This window comes from Musa acuminata, chromosome BXJ1-7 (genome assembly GCF_036884655.1).
Source record: "Musa acuminata AAA Group cultivar baxijiao chromosome BXJ1-7, Cavendish_Baxijiao_AAA, whole genome shotgun sequence".
Classification (NCBI taxonomy): Eukaryota; Viridiplantae; Streptophyta; class Magnoliopsida; order Zingiberales; family Musaceae; genus Musa; species Musa acuminata.
Window position 1 is genome coordinate 15011071 of NC_088333.1, and position 16500 is coordinate 15027570.

At 38.9% G+C, this 16500-nt stretch overlaps 1 protein-coding gene across 4 annotated transcripts; it reads right to left on the reverse strand.

Moving 5' to 3' along the window:
* Positions 1-455: 455 nt before the first annotated feature.
* LOC135678931 (protein CELLULOSE SYNTHASE INTERACTIVE 1-like) lies at positions 456-16016 on the reverse strand. 4 transcript variants are annotated; one of them, XM_065192193.1, is made up of 8 exons: positions 13892-14116; positions 12424-12497; positions 7461-10515; positions 4732-7276; positions 3286-3740; positions 2863-2979; positions 2579-2733; positions 456-757 (listed from the first exon to the last, which is right to left on the reverse strand). In XM_065192193.1, the coding sequence occupies exons 1-7, from the start codon at positions 13982-13984 to the stop codon at positions 2593-2595; spliced, it is 6480 nt and encodes a 2159-aa protein (XP_065048265.1). In that variant the 5' UTR covers positions 13985-14116; the 3' UTR covers positions 456-757; positions 2579-2592. The 4 variants fall into 4 exon arrangements, with proteins under 4 accessions (XP_065048265.1, XP_065048266.1, XP_065048268.1 ...); XM_065192194.1 differs by having other exon boundaries at positions 456-798; XM_065192196.1 differs by lacking the exons at positions 456-757; positions 13892-14116 and adding exons at positions 15147-15272; positions 15860-16016 and having other exon boundaries at positions 2227-2733.
* Positions 16017-16500: the final 484 nt, after the last annotated feature.

A 16500-nucleotide genomic window follows, 5' to 3' on the forward strand; every position in this document is an offset into this window, starting at 1 on the left:
GATATTGTCGTCATAGTAATCTCCTCCAACATGATAAGGTTTGCGAATCTGCTTTCTTGTTCCCTCGTTTATCAGGAGAGTGGTGCAATTTGGTTGTCCCCCTCATCTGAATATGGACAATCTACTAACAAAGAAAGGAAAGAGAGAGAGAGAGAGAGAGAGAGAGAGAGTAGGTGTTGGAGTTCATCTAGCGATTACGAGGCAACTACTGGCTTTACCATTATGAAATTATATGATTATCAAAATATTTATTATAACTGCATATTATTATGCCTGTAAAACAAATTATTTTTTCTTATGTATACTCTAAATTCTAGTTAATCGTGTATATAAATTATAACATCTTTAAACTGACACTAACATATTTTTCAAAGTGATTATGATCTTAAAAATATTAGGAATATTTTAAGCATATCACTATTTTCTGACTCAAACTAACTAATGTTAGTCGTAAGTATTTTAATTCTTTTTATGAATATAAATTGCTGAGGATGTTAATATTTATAATGTAAAAGCCTTATAATATTTGAACTGAGATGTGCTTCGTTACAGAGACGCAGATTGGGACAGGAATTGACGCCACTTCCACCATGAGGTGCATCTCCTCGGAGAACTCTTGTCGTTATATACGGCAGGTGGTCCTGCGTTATGATGACACCACGCGGCGCGTCAAAGTTCGCACTCCAGTCGTCAACCGGCGGTAGCAGCGACGTGGGCGGACGCAACCGGGCGCTTACCCTCCTCAACTTGGACACGGCTGCGGGACCCACGAAACAAGATGGACCCACGAGAGTCTCGCTTTCAGGTAGTAAAATGATGTAGCATGGATTAATATTTGGAGTACTTATTAATGACGACGTGTCATACAAGTAAAATGTTAGTTTCGATAAATCTTTCGTATGATAAGAACGAAACTTGAAAAGCTTAACTTGAAAGCGTATTCTTAAAGTTGTACAGCAAAGGTAGTAAGGAAATAAAGCACGTAAGAAGGTTTGCAGTAATGTAAATAGCAATAATGAAATACAAACAAGAGATCACGTCGATTTTAAAGTGGTTCGGTCAAATGACCTACATCCACTTGCAAGGCCCCTCTTCGATGAGGCTCCCACCTTCCACTAGCAAATCTCTTAAAATGAAAGGGCAAATACCCCTCTTACAACCTTTTACAAGCAATTCAACCTCTTACAAATTTTCAGCAAGAAAGAAGGAGGAGAACACTCTAGCAAATTGAAAATAAGACTTGCTAAAACTTTCTAAGACTTTTCTCTCAATCAATTGCTTCTCAAAAAGTTATAATCTCAGCTGAGATTTGAAGGGTATTTATAGGCCTCAAGAGAATTCAAATTTGGGCTCCAAAATTTAAATTCTCTTTAGGTTCCCGATGTTGGCGATACCACCGCCTATCAGTGGCGGTGCCACCGCTTGTCACTGTCAGACATTGATAGTGCTGGGCGGTGCCACCGCTCAGCCAGGCGGTGCCACCGCCCAGTCTGGCAGTGCCACCGCCAGACCCTTTGGTTCATTTGTTGGGCTTCAAATTTAACCCAAGCCAAGTCTAATTTTAGGCCCAGGATTTGATACTTAGAACAATTGAAGATCACTCGAGCAAAAGCTGGTAAACTTGAACTCCTTACTATGAAACTTAAAAGGTTCATGAAACAAGAATTAAAGAACAAAAATAAACTTAAAAAGAACGGAAATACTTACTATAAACGCAAGAAGAAGGAAGTATTCCTAGATAAATTAAGCTCATCCGATGACGAGGAGCAAACCGATGAAGATGAAACGACAAACTTCACTTTGATGACTCTCTACAATAAGGTAAACAATTCAAACGAAACTCCTACACTTTATTTTGAAATTACTTGAAGATTTTCCATGAGTTGTTTTTATATTAATTAGTAAAAGAAAAAAAAGAAAAAAAAAAAAAGTGGTATGGGATGAGAGCCATTTCCCGCCTCCCAACCCAGTCCTGGAGTTGATGCTCTGCTCTCGACCCTCACCTCATCCACCCAACAACACTCTTCTTCCATGTTAGATTAGATCAAGCTTTTGGAGTTAAAAGTCATCTAATTCAAAAAAAATTTATCATGGTAGCAGAGCAGGTTATGACTTGCTTGGAGTCAACAGAGCTTGTTTTAGTTCATCTACAGCTGCAAACAATCAAGCAAATGGGAATGCTATATGCAAGATTATGAATGATTAAAACACGAGGAAAATCCCGCATGATAACAATAAGCTGACTATAATCTAGCAGCTTGAATTGACAGACATTATTATTGGGGCTAGTCAGTAATCGCTTGTAATATTTGAGCACATCTCTTACAAAGAAAGTGGGAAAAAAATCAAAGATTAGAGATACATTTTTCTCCATCTTTTGTCATTGAAATGTGTCGGAACACAAAACAAAGAGCAATATACTGCACACAAGATAACCTTTTTCTAGTGAAGCAAACTCAATAAGAATAATTCCTATGCAGACCCTATCTGATGGATACAATACCACAAGAAAGCATGATCAAGTGCAGAAAGAGGAGCAGTTTTAATTCTTTGACATCGATTTACAAGGACGACATACCTCGAATGAGGATGTTATTTGTTTGACCACTGGAATTCTATTTCCAAGTGCCGAGGAGGGCCACTTTTGCTTTCGGGAAGTAGAATATACTCTCCGGCAGCCGATCCTAGCACAACCACCTGATCAACTTGGATCGTCACCTTTCCAAACGATTTCTGCAGTCAAATCAAATAATCGGGTCAAGTTTGAAAGGACCGAAAAGTCCAGTATTCTAAATCGTTATCGACAGCTTGTTAGAAACCACAAGCTGCAGTGTTTCTATCTTGCGTTTGTTGGAGAAGTACCTTTCCGAATTTACTCTTGTTCTTGCAAGATATGTGGAGCTTTTGGCCTTTAGGAGGACTATCAAATGCCCACGTGAAACTTTCATCCCATTCAGGTGTAGGACCAGTTGACACAATCTGGGGAACCACAAGTACTATTAGGAGAAAAGAGTAGCAAAGTTATAAAACTAAGATGTTCTGGTTCACAAATATGCCAAGGCAACCACAAACAGACAATGGATTTTTATTGCTTCCTCGGATGTCAAGTTCAGCTTCTTAATATTGAAAAATAACGAGTATTCCTGAAAATTATCTTCAGGCAATTAGAGATATCCATCTAAATCATATACTGTGACTCTCTTTCCTTACCAAAAGCTTAAACTACTTAAATAATTATTTCTTCAAGGATTAATGCACAAATGTAAGTGAAGATCACTGTTTTACCTTGGTGTGTATAGGTGGGTTGCTGCCAAGCCTAAGTTTGCAGTAGACACTTGGGTTTCCCACCGATTGTCTCAAATTGTTTCCACGTTTTATTATAACAGTTAGTGTCCCCGGTAAACTCTGCAGCAGAAGTTCAGCTTTCTCCTGAAATCGGGGTGGGCCACATTGGATCAAGTATTGCAGTAAAGGAATAGCCTCCGAAGCAGCAACAGTCTGAGCTTTGAAAACTTCAGCCGGGCACACAGACCATGCCTGCCTGAGAAGGAACAGTGAATCTAATGCTGCTTCCTGAGACACCTCTGATCCGGTTTTGAGGCACTTTACCAGAAGAGGAATACTCAGTGTAACAGGTTCAGTGGCTCTCAAGCGAGGAAAGTTACTTAGCAGTGCATTTAGTGCTTTTAAATACTCCTCATTCACACTTCCAGAGGCCAATAAATCCTTTTCGATTGCAGCTGCACATTTACCAAACAGTCTAAGAGATTCGAAAAAAGAAATACAATGTTTTAAGAGCTCAAATATGTGAGAAGAAAAACAGAATAGAATTAGCACAGGTAATAACTACATGAATAGATATATACGAATGATATTAGCCATGATTATCGATTACAGATGGCGCTTCTTAATATATGATGGACAGAGATCTCCCAAATTTCATCTCAGAAAGACAAATGAAAGCTATCAAATATAAGCCAGGTTTACTTGGACTCTTGTGTCCACTCTCATGAGTTGTGTTGAAGAGTGAGATGAGTTTTGGGTATGGATCTGTATGTTATTGTAGATATTTAACCAGTAAAATCTACTACAACAAAATGAGAAACGATTGTTTAGATTTTTGAGGATTGTAGCAGAGTCATCTTACAATATTTTGTATCATTGCAAAGGTGTCATTTACAACATAGTATAAGTTTGTCTCCTATGTATCCTCACATCTCATCCTGGTCTCCTTGCTGAATCAGACACTATAAGATGCCCATGTATATGAAAAACTGATAGATAAGTGTACAATTGAAGTTCCTGTTTAGTGGTTATTCAGATAGGTGTAAAGCTGACAACAGAAGGTGACGACAACTAGTTGTACCTCTTAGATTATTTTACAACAGAATATTCAGAAAATTATTGAATCAAATATTTTATATCTGGCGAATACCAATGAACAAGCAAGATCTAGAATATTCTTAAAATTAGTTGAGTATAGATGCAAACTTAATATAGCAGCAAATTCCATGAGAATAACTCGAGGATTTAGTAGAAAATGATAGTAGAACAAGATACTGAATGAACTATGTACCATGCTGAATAAAATCACAGATCTACCAGGGCACAATTTGGCAGCTATATGCTTCATGAAAATAAACTAAACAGCTAAGTTAGACATTACTGAACCTTCCCATTTTTTCATGAGATTTAAGCTTCCAAAAAATGATAAGGGGTTTAAGACAATACCAGTAATTGTTGTTACAGTCTCACTGGAAGCATATTCTTGGATAGTTTGAGTAGAAAACAGAAGTTTAACAAACATCGCTGCCTGGGCTGAAGTATCTGGATTGCTGGAATTGATCAGCTCAAGCACAACTTGGACACCACCAGCTTCTGCAACAGCTCTCTTATTAGACCGGCTGTAAGTTACTAGGTTTTGCAGGGCACATAAGGCTACAACTTTCATTTCTTCAGTTGGTTGATCTTCAAGGAGATTTATCAGAGCCCGGCATGCTGAAACAGCATCTGTAGTTCGAGCAAGACCTTCATTCTGGAATAGATCACCTAACGCAAGAGCTGCAAGCAACTTCCCCTGCTGAGACTGTGTTTGAGGATCTAGAAGGTACATTGATAATGGTAATATGGCAGATTTAGCAGCTTTTGAGTCTCTAATCTTCACATTGTTCAATAATGATTCCAATAATCTGGCTGCAGCTTCCTCACACTGATGACTCCTGACAAGTTCTAGCAGAGCCTCCACTGCGCCACTTTCAGCCATTGCTTCTGCGCTAGTTGAATCATCACTTTCCAAGACAAGGAGGGCATTCAGTGCACCAATAACTGTAGTTTCTGTTCCAGAGTGAAGCAGTTGCACTAGAACAGCCACAGGCACCTCCAGAAAATATTCAGAGCTATACTGCAAGATAATGGACAGAATCCAAGCAGCAGATTCCCATATAGCATGAGGCAAGGGAGTGTCAGATTGCAGTATGACCTTAGATATTTCATGGACACCACCTTGTTTTGCAATTGTGTTTGACCAGATCATGACAATTTTAACGAGAGCTTTTATTGCTTTCTGCTGTAAGATGCATATACCTGATCCAAGAAGTTCAATGAGAGGAATAATTGCTTGCTGTGTGACTGGATCCTTCTGCAGGTGTTCCTCCAAAAGAAGAATTGATAGAAGTTCTGCAGCTAACTGTTTTACCGCTTGACTGGGTGAATCCAGTAGTGCAATGACTGGTTCAATAGCCTGTTGAGGTGTCAGGTTATAATTAGCTCGACACTGGGATTGCTCCAAAATATTAACAAGAACCTTTAATGTACTATGCTGTCCATCAGCACCAAATTCAGATCTTGTAAGTAAAAGAAAAAGTGGATCCACAACTTTGGCAGCTGATGGACCCTTAACTATGCTAGCATTGTTAGTCAATATTCGAAGAAGTTCTGCAAATGCAACACAAAGAAAATCTGGAGCTTTGTGAAGAATATCAAGTATTCTTTCTATTACTCCGCACTTTACCAATTCCAACTTACAATCTGGCCTGTTTTTGCCTAATTTTATGAATGCACTAGCAACTGCCTCATGAAGGCTATAATTTTTACCAGATAGCAGATCAACCAGTGGGACAACAGCTCCATGTGCAGCAATTACTTCCGCCAACTGATCTTCATCTAAAAGCTTATCCAATGTTCGAACTGCTGAGTGTTGAGCAGAACTAAACTCACCTACTAGTAGAGACACCATAGGATCCACACAACGTGCAGCAACTGCAGTAGATCGGATTCTTGTATTTCCAAAAAGAACAGCACATAACTCAGCAGCATCTCCCTTCAGTTCTAGTGAACTATTTGAAGAAAGAATCCGGACGAGAACATCCACAGCGCTCAGTTCCACATCCACAATGTTAAAGGCTCTTGATGGGTTATCATGAAGCAGCCTAACAAGTGCAGCGATAGCAGCATGTTGCTCCCTTGCAGAGCCAGTACTCAAAATCTCTACAAGAGGTTGAATAGCTTGCCGAGCTGACTCTCCATGCCTGATATGATCTGATGAAAACAAACTCTCAAGTGCTTTAGCTGCACTATACCTGGAATTTCTTCCTCCCAAACGTAAGACTGCAATAAGTTGATTAACAGAACTATGTGCTGATTCATGATGCCTTACTTCAGCGGTGCTGAACAGAATGCCCAGTAGATCTGTTGCGGCTTCTTCTGTTGTATCTTGTGGGCCAAGTGACAGGTACTTATTAAGTGCCTCCAGGGCCCCAGAATCAACCATTACCAGCTTGTTTGATGGGCAATCTACTGCTAGCTGTGCTAAGAGGCCTAATGCAAGAAAAGGTGCACCTGGTCGATCTGGAATTGGCTTGAGTAGATCAACAAGTGCAGGTATTGCTTTCCGTGAAGTTGTGCCAATCCTAATTTCATCAACTCTGAACAACCTCTCCAGTGCAACTTGTTGTGGATTTGGCACCAAAGAGAACTCCTCTGCCAATTCTAGAAGATCAGCTATATTATTGTCAGCACAACCAAGCAAAGATATAAGCCCATTAGCTGCCCCAGAATTAGCAACAGAAAGCAAAGTTCCTCTGCTACCACCAGAAACTAGACTTGCCAAAGCCTGTGCGGCAAAGTATCTGTTCACAGACTGCTCTGATCTCAACAAACTTGCAAGCACTGGAATAGAGCGCATTGTTGCATTTGAACGTATAATATCCCTATCTTGAAATAGCAATGCTACGAGTAAAGCAGAAACCCACATACCGTTATCTTCTCTAGAATCGCCCTGCCAGTTTCATGTTCCAAAATGCAAATAAGCTATGAAGTGACTAGGGCTATAGATTTTATGGACAAACATAATGAATTTTGAAACCCATCATAAGCATAAAAATTGTCAGCTAACAGATATAGAAAAATATTTAAAGTTGCTTTACTATGGAATGCAACAGCAGAACAAGTTGCTGACTTACCTGTATAGACAGGAGTCCATGACAAGAGATTTTGTCAGCGAGGATCTCAACTGCCCCAGCCTCCATTATAATTGCTTTGGTATGATTATCATGAATAGCAAGTTTAGAAAGTAGCCATAGGACAATCATGTTACCGGAGATCAAAGCTGTGCTGAGTTCCACTTCACCAGTAATGGGATGCCTTTTGGGATGCCTGTTGATTATAATACCAGTTGGCCATTCATCATTTCTGTGGTCAAATGAAGAACCTGTGGGGTGTAGCATCTTCACAAGGGAATGAATAAGTCGCATGCATAAGCTTGTTTCATGCAAGGCATCTACCAGCTTCTGGCTCTGGGCTTCTGCAGCACAAATAAGGAGAGCACTTCCTCCGACTTTAATTTTGAAACTGTTGGACTCAACTACTCGTCTTGCAATGGATGGCATACACACAGAGGCTCCAGATACTAGAACACCGAGTATAGAGTGTTGATCATAACAGAGTCTTGACAGTACTTCTATAGCTTTATCTTGCAACAAGGATGTTCCTTCAGCTATACAAGAAACTAAAGGGGCTATCTTGTGGGGATTTTCAGCAAGGATTGACCATGGAGGATTTACAAGGTCTATTGAATTTTTGGACCTCGATAACATCACAAGTGCATCAAGAACTTCTGAAGTAGCTGCGTCTTGAATACTTACAGATTCTAGAGTGTCAATGAGTGTGAGAACTGTCCCAGCACGGTTTACAATATCAGCCAATGTCTGATCAACAAAGTGACACTGAAGAAAATGAGAGATTGCTGCTGCAGCATGAGTTTTCCCTTCCATAGTGCCATCTTGCATAACACGTGTAATAGGGAGAATAATCTCCTCAGGAGATGTTTGTGTGGAAATTTCATAATCCAGAAGAAGATTAGCTAAAGCATGCGTTGCCTGCTCAGCCACTTCAAGAATTGGGGAACTGGCAAGAATAACTAATGGAGCCAAAGCATCTCTAGCAACTGCAGCAACCTCCTTGTTCTGCATAATGGAAAGAAAAATAGCAGCAAGGCAGCACGAAGCCTCTGTCAGAAATTTTTCAGACTCAACATTAAGTAGATTCATGATAGACACAAGAGTCTTCAAAGCAAAATGAGTTTCTCTTAAGTCTTTGCGGCAGTGAAAGAGTGCTGCAAGAGCTGATGCTGATTTAGCTTGAGTCTCTTCTCTTGCAGAGCTAAGGATTTTTATCATGGTCTCAATGGCATCATTTGCAGCACTTCCTTCACGCAAGATGTCATTCAGGGGTGCCACTGAGAGCAAACTTCTTAGTGCATCCAATATATGAACTTTAGACTCAGGCTCACTGCTAGTTAGCAGAGCTGACAGCTGGCTGATAGTTCCAGTGTCCGACTTTTGGATTAAATAGTTTATAGTTCTTGATGCAATTTCCTTCCCATTATCACTTCCATTCTTTAGCAGCCACAGTAAAGCAGGTACTGCATCGGCGCTTTCAACACATGCTCTTATATCTTCACTGTGGTTACAGAGGTTGCCAAGGATCATTGCAGAATCTTCTTTTGCTTTGGAAGATCCTGTTTCCAAGATTTGAACAAGAGGTGGTATTCCTCCAGCAGCAGTTATGGCCCATTTGCTTTCATCATTCTCATTGGACAGAAGGCAAAGCAAAGCAACTGCATATTCCTGCTGTTGCTCTGAAGAGAGACCAAGAAGAGATATCAACAACTGAACACCATCACGACCTTGCAATGCATGCCATAGACTGCATTCTTTGTTGCACAGTATAACCAGAGATTTAACAAGCTCCTCTTGCGCCTCGTTCATTGTTATAGTTATTAAACAAACAAGCAAGCGCTTTGCATCAGGATTTTCAAGCGTCCTTGAGAGTATGTTGTTCCCATACAAGCTGGCTAAGGCTTCAATAGTACGCTCCTGCACAAGAAACGCCATCTTTGGTTTGAATTGCTTTACTAGTATCTTCTCAATAACCAAAGGATCTGATGGCCTGATAGAGTCAGCATTTATATCATATATCATTAAGGCTGAAGCTAAAGCACCCAATGTGTCAGCAACCTGTGAAGGTGAAGAACATGATTCAAGGCTCTCACCAAGGCTGGAAATGACAAACGACAACCCACCAGATATATTTGCCAATGCACACATTGCATTTTCCTGCAATGCTTGAGCAGATTCCCCTTGCATAAATTCTTTTGATGGAGCTATAGTTGCATTGATTAAAGCAGGGATCCCACCTAAAGTAGCAATCTCACGTCTGGCTTCCTTACACTGTGCAGAAAGAGCTTTAAGTGTGCCTGCAGCCTCAGCTCTGACAGAGGCTTCATTTCCAGGCCCAAGCAATTTGAGGAGTTGTTTGGTGGCTTCTGCAGCTAAGACTCGAGAACAAATTGATGCATCTTCCATCATTACACATCCAAGAAGACAGCAAGCATTTGCCAAGGTACTTATTTGCCCGGAAACAATCAGTTTTATGAGTATATCTACCCCACCATATTCTATAGTTGCCGACCAAAATCCCTCTGCATTCTTGGATAAGTTTTTTAATGCAGAAATAAGCAACCCATCAACCATGCTTCCATTTCTAGGACTGTTCTTCAGTTGGTCCCATAAGGCAGGAACAACTCCTTCAGTTGAGAAAATCTTTGATCCAACATGGTCCCTTGCCCCACCTTGTGAAACAGCATAAATAGATTTGGCAGCTGCAGTTTGGCCCTCGGCTGAGCTAGACTTAAGGAGAGCAAGCAAAGGAGGAATGCATCCACCAAGAAGTACTTTTACTCTTACTTCTTCCTCCTTGCAAAGAGATCCTAATACAGAGGCAGATAGCATTTTGACTCCCAGTGATCCTGATCTGAGAAGAGCAACAAGTACTGGAACTGCTTGTGTGTGAGAGCCAACAGCCCCAAAAGCACTATCACGAGTTACGACAAGATCTAGTAACTCTTTCAAAGAGTTCTCTTTTTCTTGATCTGTTGAAGAAACCTGACGCAAATGTTCAATGCACTGGGCAACACTTGAAATTGTTCCATCTGGATCTCCCACATTGCCACGATCTCTGGAAGCAGATAATGAATGAGCTTAAAGTAAGTTAAAATTGATACAACTACAAAATTAAGATGACAATTCTGAGCTATGTCAGACATGGTAAGATCAAGCTTTTTAATACATCTAATTCAATGCTCACTAAGAGAGAATCAAACTCTGGGGTAGTCTTTCAGGGGGTGCAAAATGACAAGCCCAACAACATCAACATTCTGAAACCCAGGCAGATGGCAGATGAGATTGTAAAAGATTATATACACCTAGGACAACTGTATGTTGATTTTAGTCATGAGCAATTGGATGTTTAACTATATTTCTTTCTGTCTTAACAGTTTATTTCTAGACAACCTGAACTTAGTGCTCAATGGACATAATAAACTGTCCCAATTTTGTGCCTGACCCAAGTTTTGGCACATAGTTATGGCAGAGCTGTTCATGGTTTGGTCCATTCGTGTCATCTGTTATTCTCTTATACTGCCATTACCATCTGTTATACTTGCATCATGCATCTATCTTGCCAACATGGCTAGCACAAGCACCTTGGCTCGCACAATGTCAAAAAGGATTAGCACTCCAAAAGGTGGACTTGTTCATGCTAATGTCACTAGAGATGTCTAGAAGGACTAACTGTAGTAACTTATTATTTATTTATATATATGTGTGTGTGTGTGTGTGTGTACATGTTTTTATTAATAATCGTATTGTTCTTACTTCTTACAAAGTTTTACTTTCACATGTACTGTAAAGTGTAAAATCTGTCCAATTTAAGCTTCCATATTAGCAGCATAGTATGAATAAGGCACTGATGGCAGGGCAGCAGTTGCAAGCAACAACTTCAGTTTCAAGTTGTCAACAAAGAGAAAAAGGATATTTCAGACTTCTAGAATAATGGAACTTATCGTCTACCATGGTATGTAATTTTTACTTGTCACTAGCTTAGTAACTACTTTTTTGTCTTTTTCATTTTATGCTCCATATATTCCAAAGTAAAGAAGGAAAGGTGTACATGCTAATATGTCCTATGTGATGTATTGAGATATGCTAACCAATCATACTGCCATAACCCATTATGCAGATTGTAAACAGTGATCTTACTCACAAGTACACAGTAAAAGACAAAAATGTTCTTTTTAAAGTACAACAGATGCAGGATCATTAAGGAGATTTTGGCAATTTGTAGTTGCAATGTTTATACATCCATGGTATTAGAAAAGAACATTTTCTTATAGCTAACCAAGATATGTCTCCTTTTGACCAAGGTGAAATGTACCCAGATACTCCCAAAATTTTCAAGATATTAAGGAGGAATTAACACCCCCAAGCTTCTTTTGAATAATCAAGTGGATCAAGTAACAAAAGTTCATGAAAATGATACAACAATTCTCAAAAAAATTATATATTTTACATATTAAAATGTTAATAAATGTCATAAATGTGTCATGGTCACACAGGTCAGCTCTTCTTCCTATTTGCTTGAAATAAACAAGATTTCACATTGTTCAACCATTTAAAATTGCTAATATTTTCAAAATATGTACATGCAAATGAATTTTCAGTTAGTTCAGATGCAAAAATTCAAAAAAAAAAAGAACTGTGTTTTTTGGAGAACTTTTAAATTAGTTGACCATTCAACAAAAGCATACGGATTCTCTACCTTATATGTACCATGAATGCTGACAGCCATTAAACATGTTAGCTCCAAGATATGACAACAGTTTTGCCAAGATAAACAGTGTCTCTATCATTTATTCATTGCATATGAATTTTCGGTAGAAAGATTGCAAGTTTAATGTTTTTATCAAATTATGACTAGTTTACAGATCTGAGCCATTACACATGCAAGGATTTGATGCACCTTGTACCACTACTGACATTAGGCAATGAGTGTTTAAGAAGCAAAAAATCAAGATATTTCACTCACCTCAAGCCCATCTTTGTGACTGAATATGGAGTTGGTGGCTCCGATTCTTGAATCTTAGAATCCAACTTTTTCTCCTGTGACAATATAAACAATGCAAATCAGATGCTGAATCAAATGAGACAAAACATCCATTTAAACAAACTTCTTAGGTCTGCATGGACATCGGTAGTTCATAAAGAGATAGATAGCTCATGTATTATTTAGATACAGAAATGATCTATTTTATGAATGAATCACTAATTGGTCCTCCCCATAATAATAATTTTAAATGTGTTGGAAAAAGAGTTAAATTTTGCTGGCATAAGTTCAGTAAAATCAGTTGATCCTCATTCCTCAGTTCCTCACAATATCTGATCATCAATCAATGAGATTTTGGCAGTCTTCACGATGCCCAATCATGCCATTGCATGCCACAATAAAGAAGAAGCTTAATGGATGTAAACAATATGGAATCCATGGTTTGCTGAATGAGGCAAATTCAGAGAATATTGACACAGATTTAGTTTTGAAGTATTGTAACAGCAACTAACAAATGAATTTTAGTATGGTATTTCATGCACAGTATTGTGGGATATTGCGGCTTGTGATGTGATTCCATGTGAGATGTATATCGATCATACTCAGCAAGTGTAGCATTAGGAAATTCTGATGATTGATCTGTCCTTTTATTTTTAAATTTTCAATATTCATCAAATATGATGTAATAAAATGATGGTCAAGAAGATGGTCAGCCAACAAGCAATTTCAATTTGAGGGCAGTTACAAGCTCTTACTATGATACTACACATCAACAATTGCATCCTCACTGGAACTCTCACAGAAGGTTTAGTGAATTATCATTTTTCAAATCCTTGCAAGTGGATGTAAATTAAATTAAACTGGAATATCAGTTAAATATACAAAGTGAATAGTATATCTAAGGTTTTCGGATTAGAAAGGCAATTATTCTTGCATTATTTGGAACTAGGCATTTGGTAATTGTATTCACATATACCTTTTCTCAACACTGAGATTGAAGTGCATCTCCAATAAGCACTCTCATAATCTTCCTTTTTAAGATCAAATCCTCTTGGGGTATCAGTTTTCAAACATAGTCTATTGTATTTCTAACAAATCAAGAGGACACAACAAGCAAACACATTAAGAACTTCACACTACATAGAATTTGTGGCATCTAATGTCACGTATAAAGGAAAAGTTTGAAGCCTAATATTGTGGCATTTCTATGCAAGGATTTTAATTTCGAATAATACCGCCCGTATCGGGAGGTACATACCGGTCCGCTAGTAGATCAGTACACAGACTGTCTGCTACCAGGTGGTACCGTCGATTGGGGCTGCTTCCGCCCTGTTACTATCCTAAATTGGTCAATGACAGTCGATTTCAACTGTCGCTGCCCTCTATCGGGTGATACTAGCCAAGGGAGAGCCGAGGGAGAAGAAAGAAGAGGGAGAAGAGAAGGGAGAACCTGAAGATCCGACGTTGCTCTCCCTTGACGATCCCGATCTGTTGCTGCCCTCCCTTGCCGGATGCCATAGATGAGATGTTGCCTCCTCATCATTTGAGGTGATGTAGCCTCGGCGTTGTCGGCAACTTCTCCTCATCTATGTGGGGAGAAGAAGCCTCGGTGATGTCGCGAGGAGAAGAAATGTTGCCTTGTCGAGGTGACATATCTTCTCCCCATGCGGGCAGAAGAAACAAGGCGGCGACGTCACCTCGTCGCCCTTTTTTACACAGCGGGCAGAAAAAGGAGGCGAAGTCGTCTTTTTTTTTTAACTTATATATATATGCATATATATATATATGTATATATGCATATATATATATATGTATACACACACACACACACACACACACACACACACACACACACACACACACACACATATATATATATATATATATATATATATATATATATATCGAGTGGTACACACTCGGTACTCTGTACCGTACCCTACTGAGCTATGCTCGAAACTCTAATACAGTACGAAATTACGATCCTTGTTTCTATGTAATATCCCTCTGACCTGCAAAGATGCCAATTTAACATTCAATTGCCAAAAAATGTCCAAACCAAATAAAGAGGATCAATATAAAAGGAGGAGCTAACATGGATCAAAATGTTAAAAGACACTCTAGTTACCAACAAGTCTCATTCTCAAAAATAAAAATAAAAAAAACCTTGAAGAAGAAAATTATTACCTTGTGAAGCCTATTTTCAGTTGATGCCAACCACATTTAGAAAGTATATACAGATCAATCTATCGTCAATCACAAAAAAAATACTAAGAAACAAAAGTTAGCATCACGTTTGTATATACTTGATAAGAATTAGGAATTCTTTTCTGCAAGCAGCCCATTCATTTGGTACTGCAATTAGGGGTTGACATGGTTTTATCATCGTGCCCTCTACTTACAGTTTTATATTTCTTTTTCTGTTTTGAGGATAATGAGATAACTTGCCCAATATTAACCTAGAACCATATTAAAAAAAATAGTTTGCATTGAGCCATAATCATATCAACAAAGCATTATAATTCCCAACAAGACTGTTAAGAAAACAATGACTAGCAAAGATCAGCTGTAAAAGAATAGTAGCTTCAAGCATCTGCTTTTCTCTATGATATTACAGAGGAGGAGGATTTCTACAAATGGCACCAAGAAAAGGCAATCAATTTTATTTACAGAAACGGGAAAGAAACAGTCAAAAGACTAACTACCAGATCTGATGCTCCATAGCTGCCACCATTGCTGCTTGTGTACCTCCAAGCAAGTGTTGTCGCCATCTTTACTGCAACCGAGTGATCTCTTTGCTAAGTAGATCTAGATGTCCACTTTGCAACAACCTATCCCAATATTTATTCAGGAGAAGCAGAACAACCAAAAAGAGATAATCAAGATCCACATTCATAAAAGTACAGTAACTAGCTATGCGACCAAATTAGGGCGAATTCTATGCTGACGAATAGCAATCAGTAGTAAATCTAATCAATAAAGACTCGACAAAGAGACACATTATGATTCTTTAATGCGTAATAGGGAGGGACAAAGATCCTCATTTAAACCAAATCTGCATTCGCCTTTTTCAGATCTGAGGATTTCTCGCTGCTCCCAAAATGGTCTCGAACAAGAACACCAACCCATGCCAGAAATGTACAAATCCATCGAGCGCATTCGAATCACAAGCTCGTCAGCTAATTCCTACCACCTCCCAAAGAAACGACGGAAAAATGAATCCATCTCCGGAACCAAAGGCTCCAAGATCGCGATTTTCGATGAAATCGAGGCAGCAAATAATCACATCCATGTCCGATTCCTCAGACGGGACCAGATTGTCGCCTCTTGGGCACAAATTCTTCAAAGATCCAGAATTGAAACTCGCTGACGAAAAACACACGTCACAAATTCCGCGAAAAGAAAAGCCAAGACAAACCTTTACAGGGATTCTGCAGAAAGAGGGCTTGATTTCCAGAATCGGAGCGTTGTTGTTCCTCCTCCACTTCCGATCGAGCGGAGAGGAAAAAGATCCCTGGATTGTTACGACTACTGTTATTATTCTTCTTCTTCTTCTTCTAGTTTTGCTCGCTCTGAATCGAGTTTCAATGTATTTATACAGTGAGCTTTCTCTCTCTCCAGCGCCCGCCGACAGTTAAAACCAGCGAGGGGATGGAGCGGCGGCTCGTAGAGGAGCGGCGCCAGCCGACACCGTTGTCTTTTATTGAAGGAACTTTAGTTGCTAAATTATGCCCATTTTATTTCATTTTCCACTTACCTTGACGTGGAAAAAGAAAAAAATAGACTATCTTCAAAAGAATATCTTTACTCTATCTTCTAAGTGTAAATTAATAGCATGATGAAATAGCTTTCAAATCACAAGATAAAACATTAAAAGCTTAATATGAAATTGGATTCTTTGATCCAAGTGCTCTCGAAAGATGATAAATTATATTTTATCATCATTGATCGGATGGATTTGTAAGGAATTATTCATCTAAGATGGTAGGTGTTTATGTTTTTGAGAATAATTCGATGAATATATGAGTTATCGATTCTCCTGCTTAAGACTAAATATAA

Coding starts and splice junctions, on each gene's coding strand:
- LOC135678931 (XM_065192193.1), bottom strand. CDS start 13,984: ATGATGAGGAGGCAACATCTCATCTATGGCATCCGGCAAGGGAGGGCA. Junction 2,980..3,285: donor ACCCACCTATACACACCAAG/GTAAAACAGTGA, acceptor GTGGTTCCCCAG/ATTGTGTCAACTGGTCCTAC. Junction 2,734..2,862: donor ACAAGAGTAAATTCGGAAAG/GTACTTCTCCAA, acceptor ATTTGACTGCAG/AAATCGTTTGGAAAGGTGAC.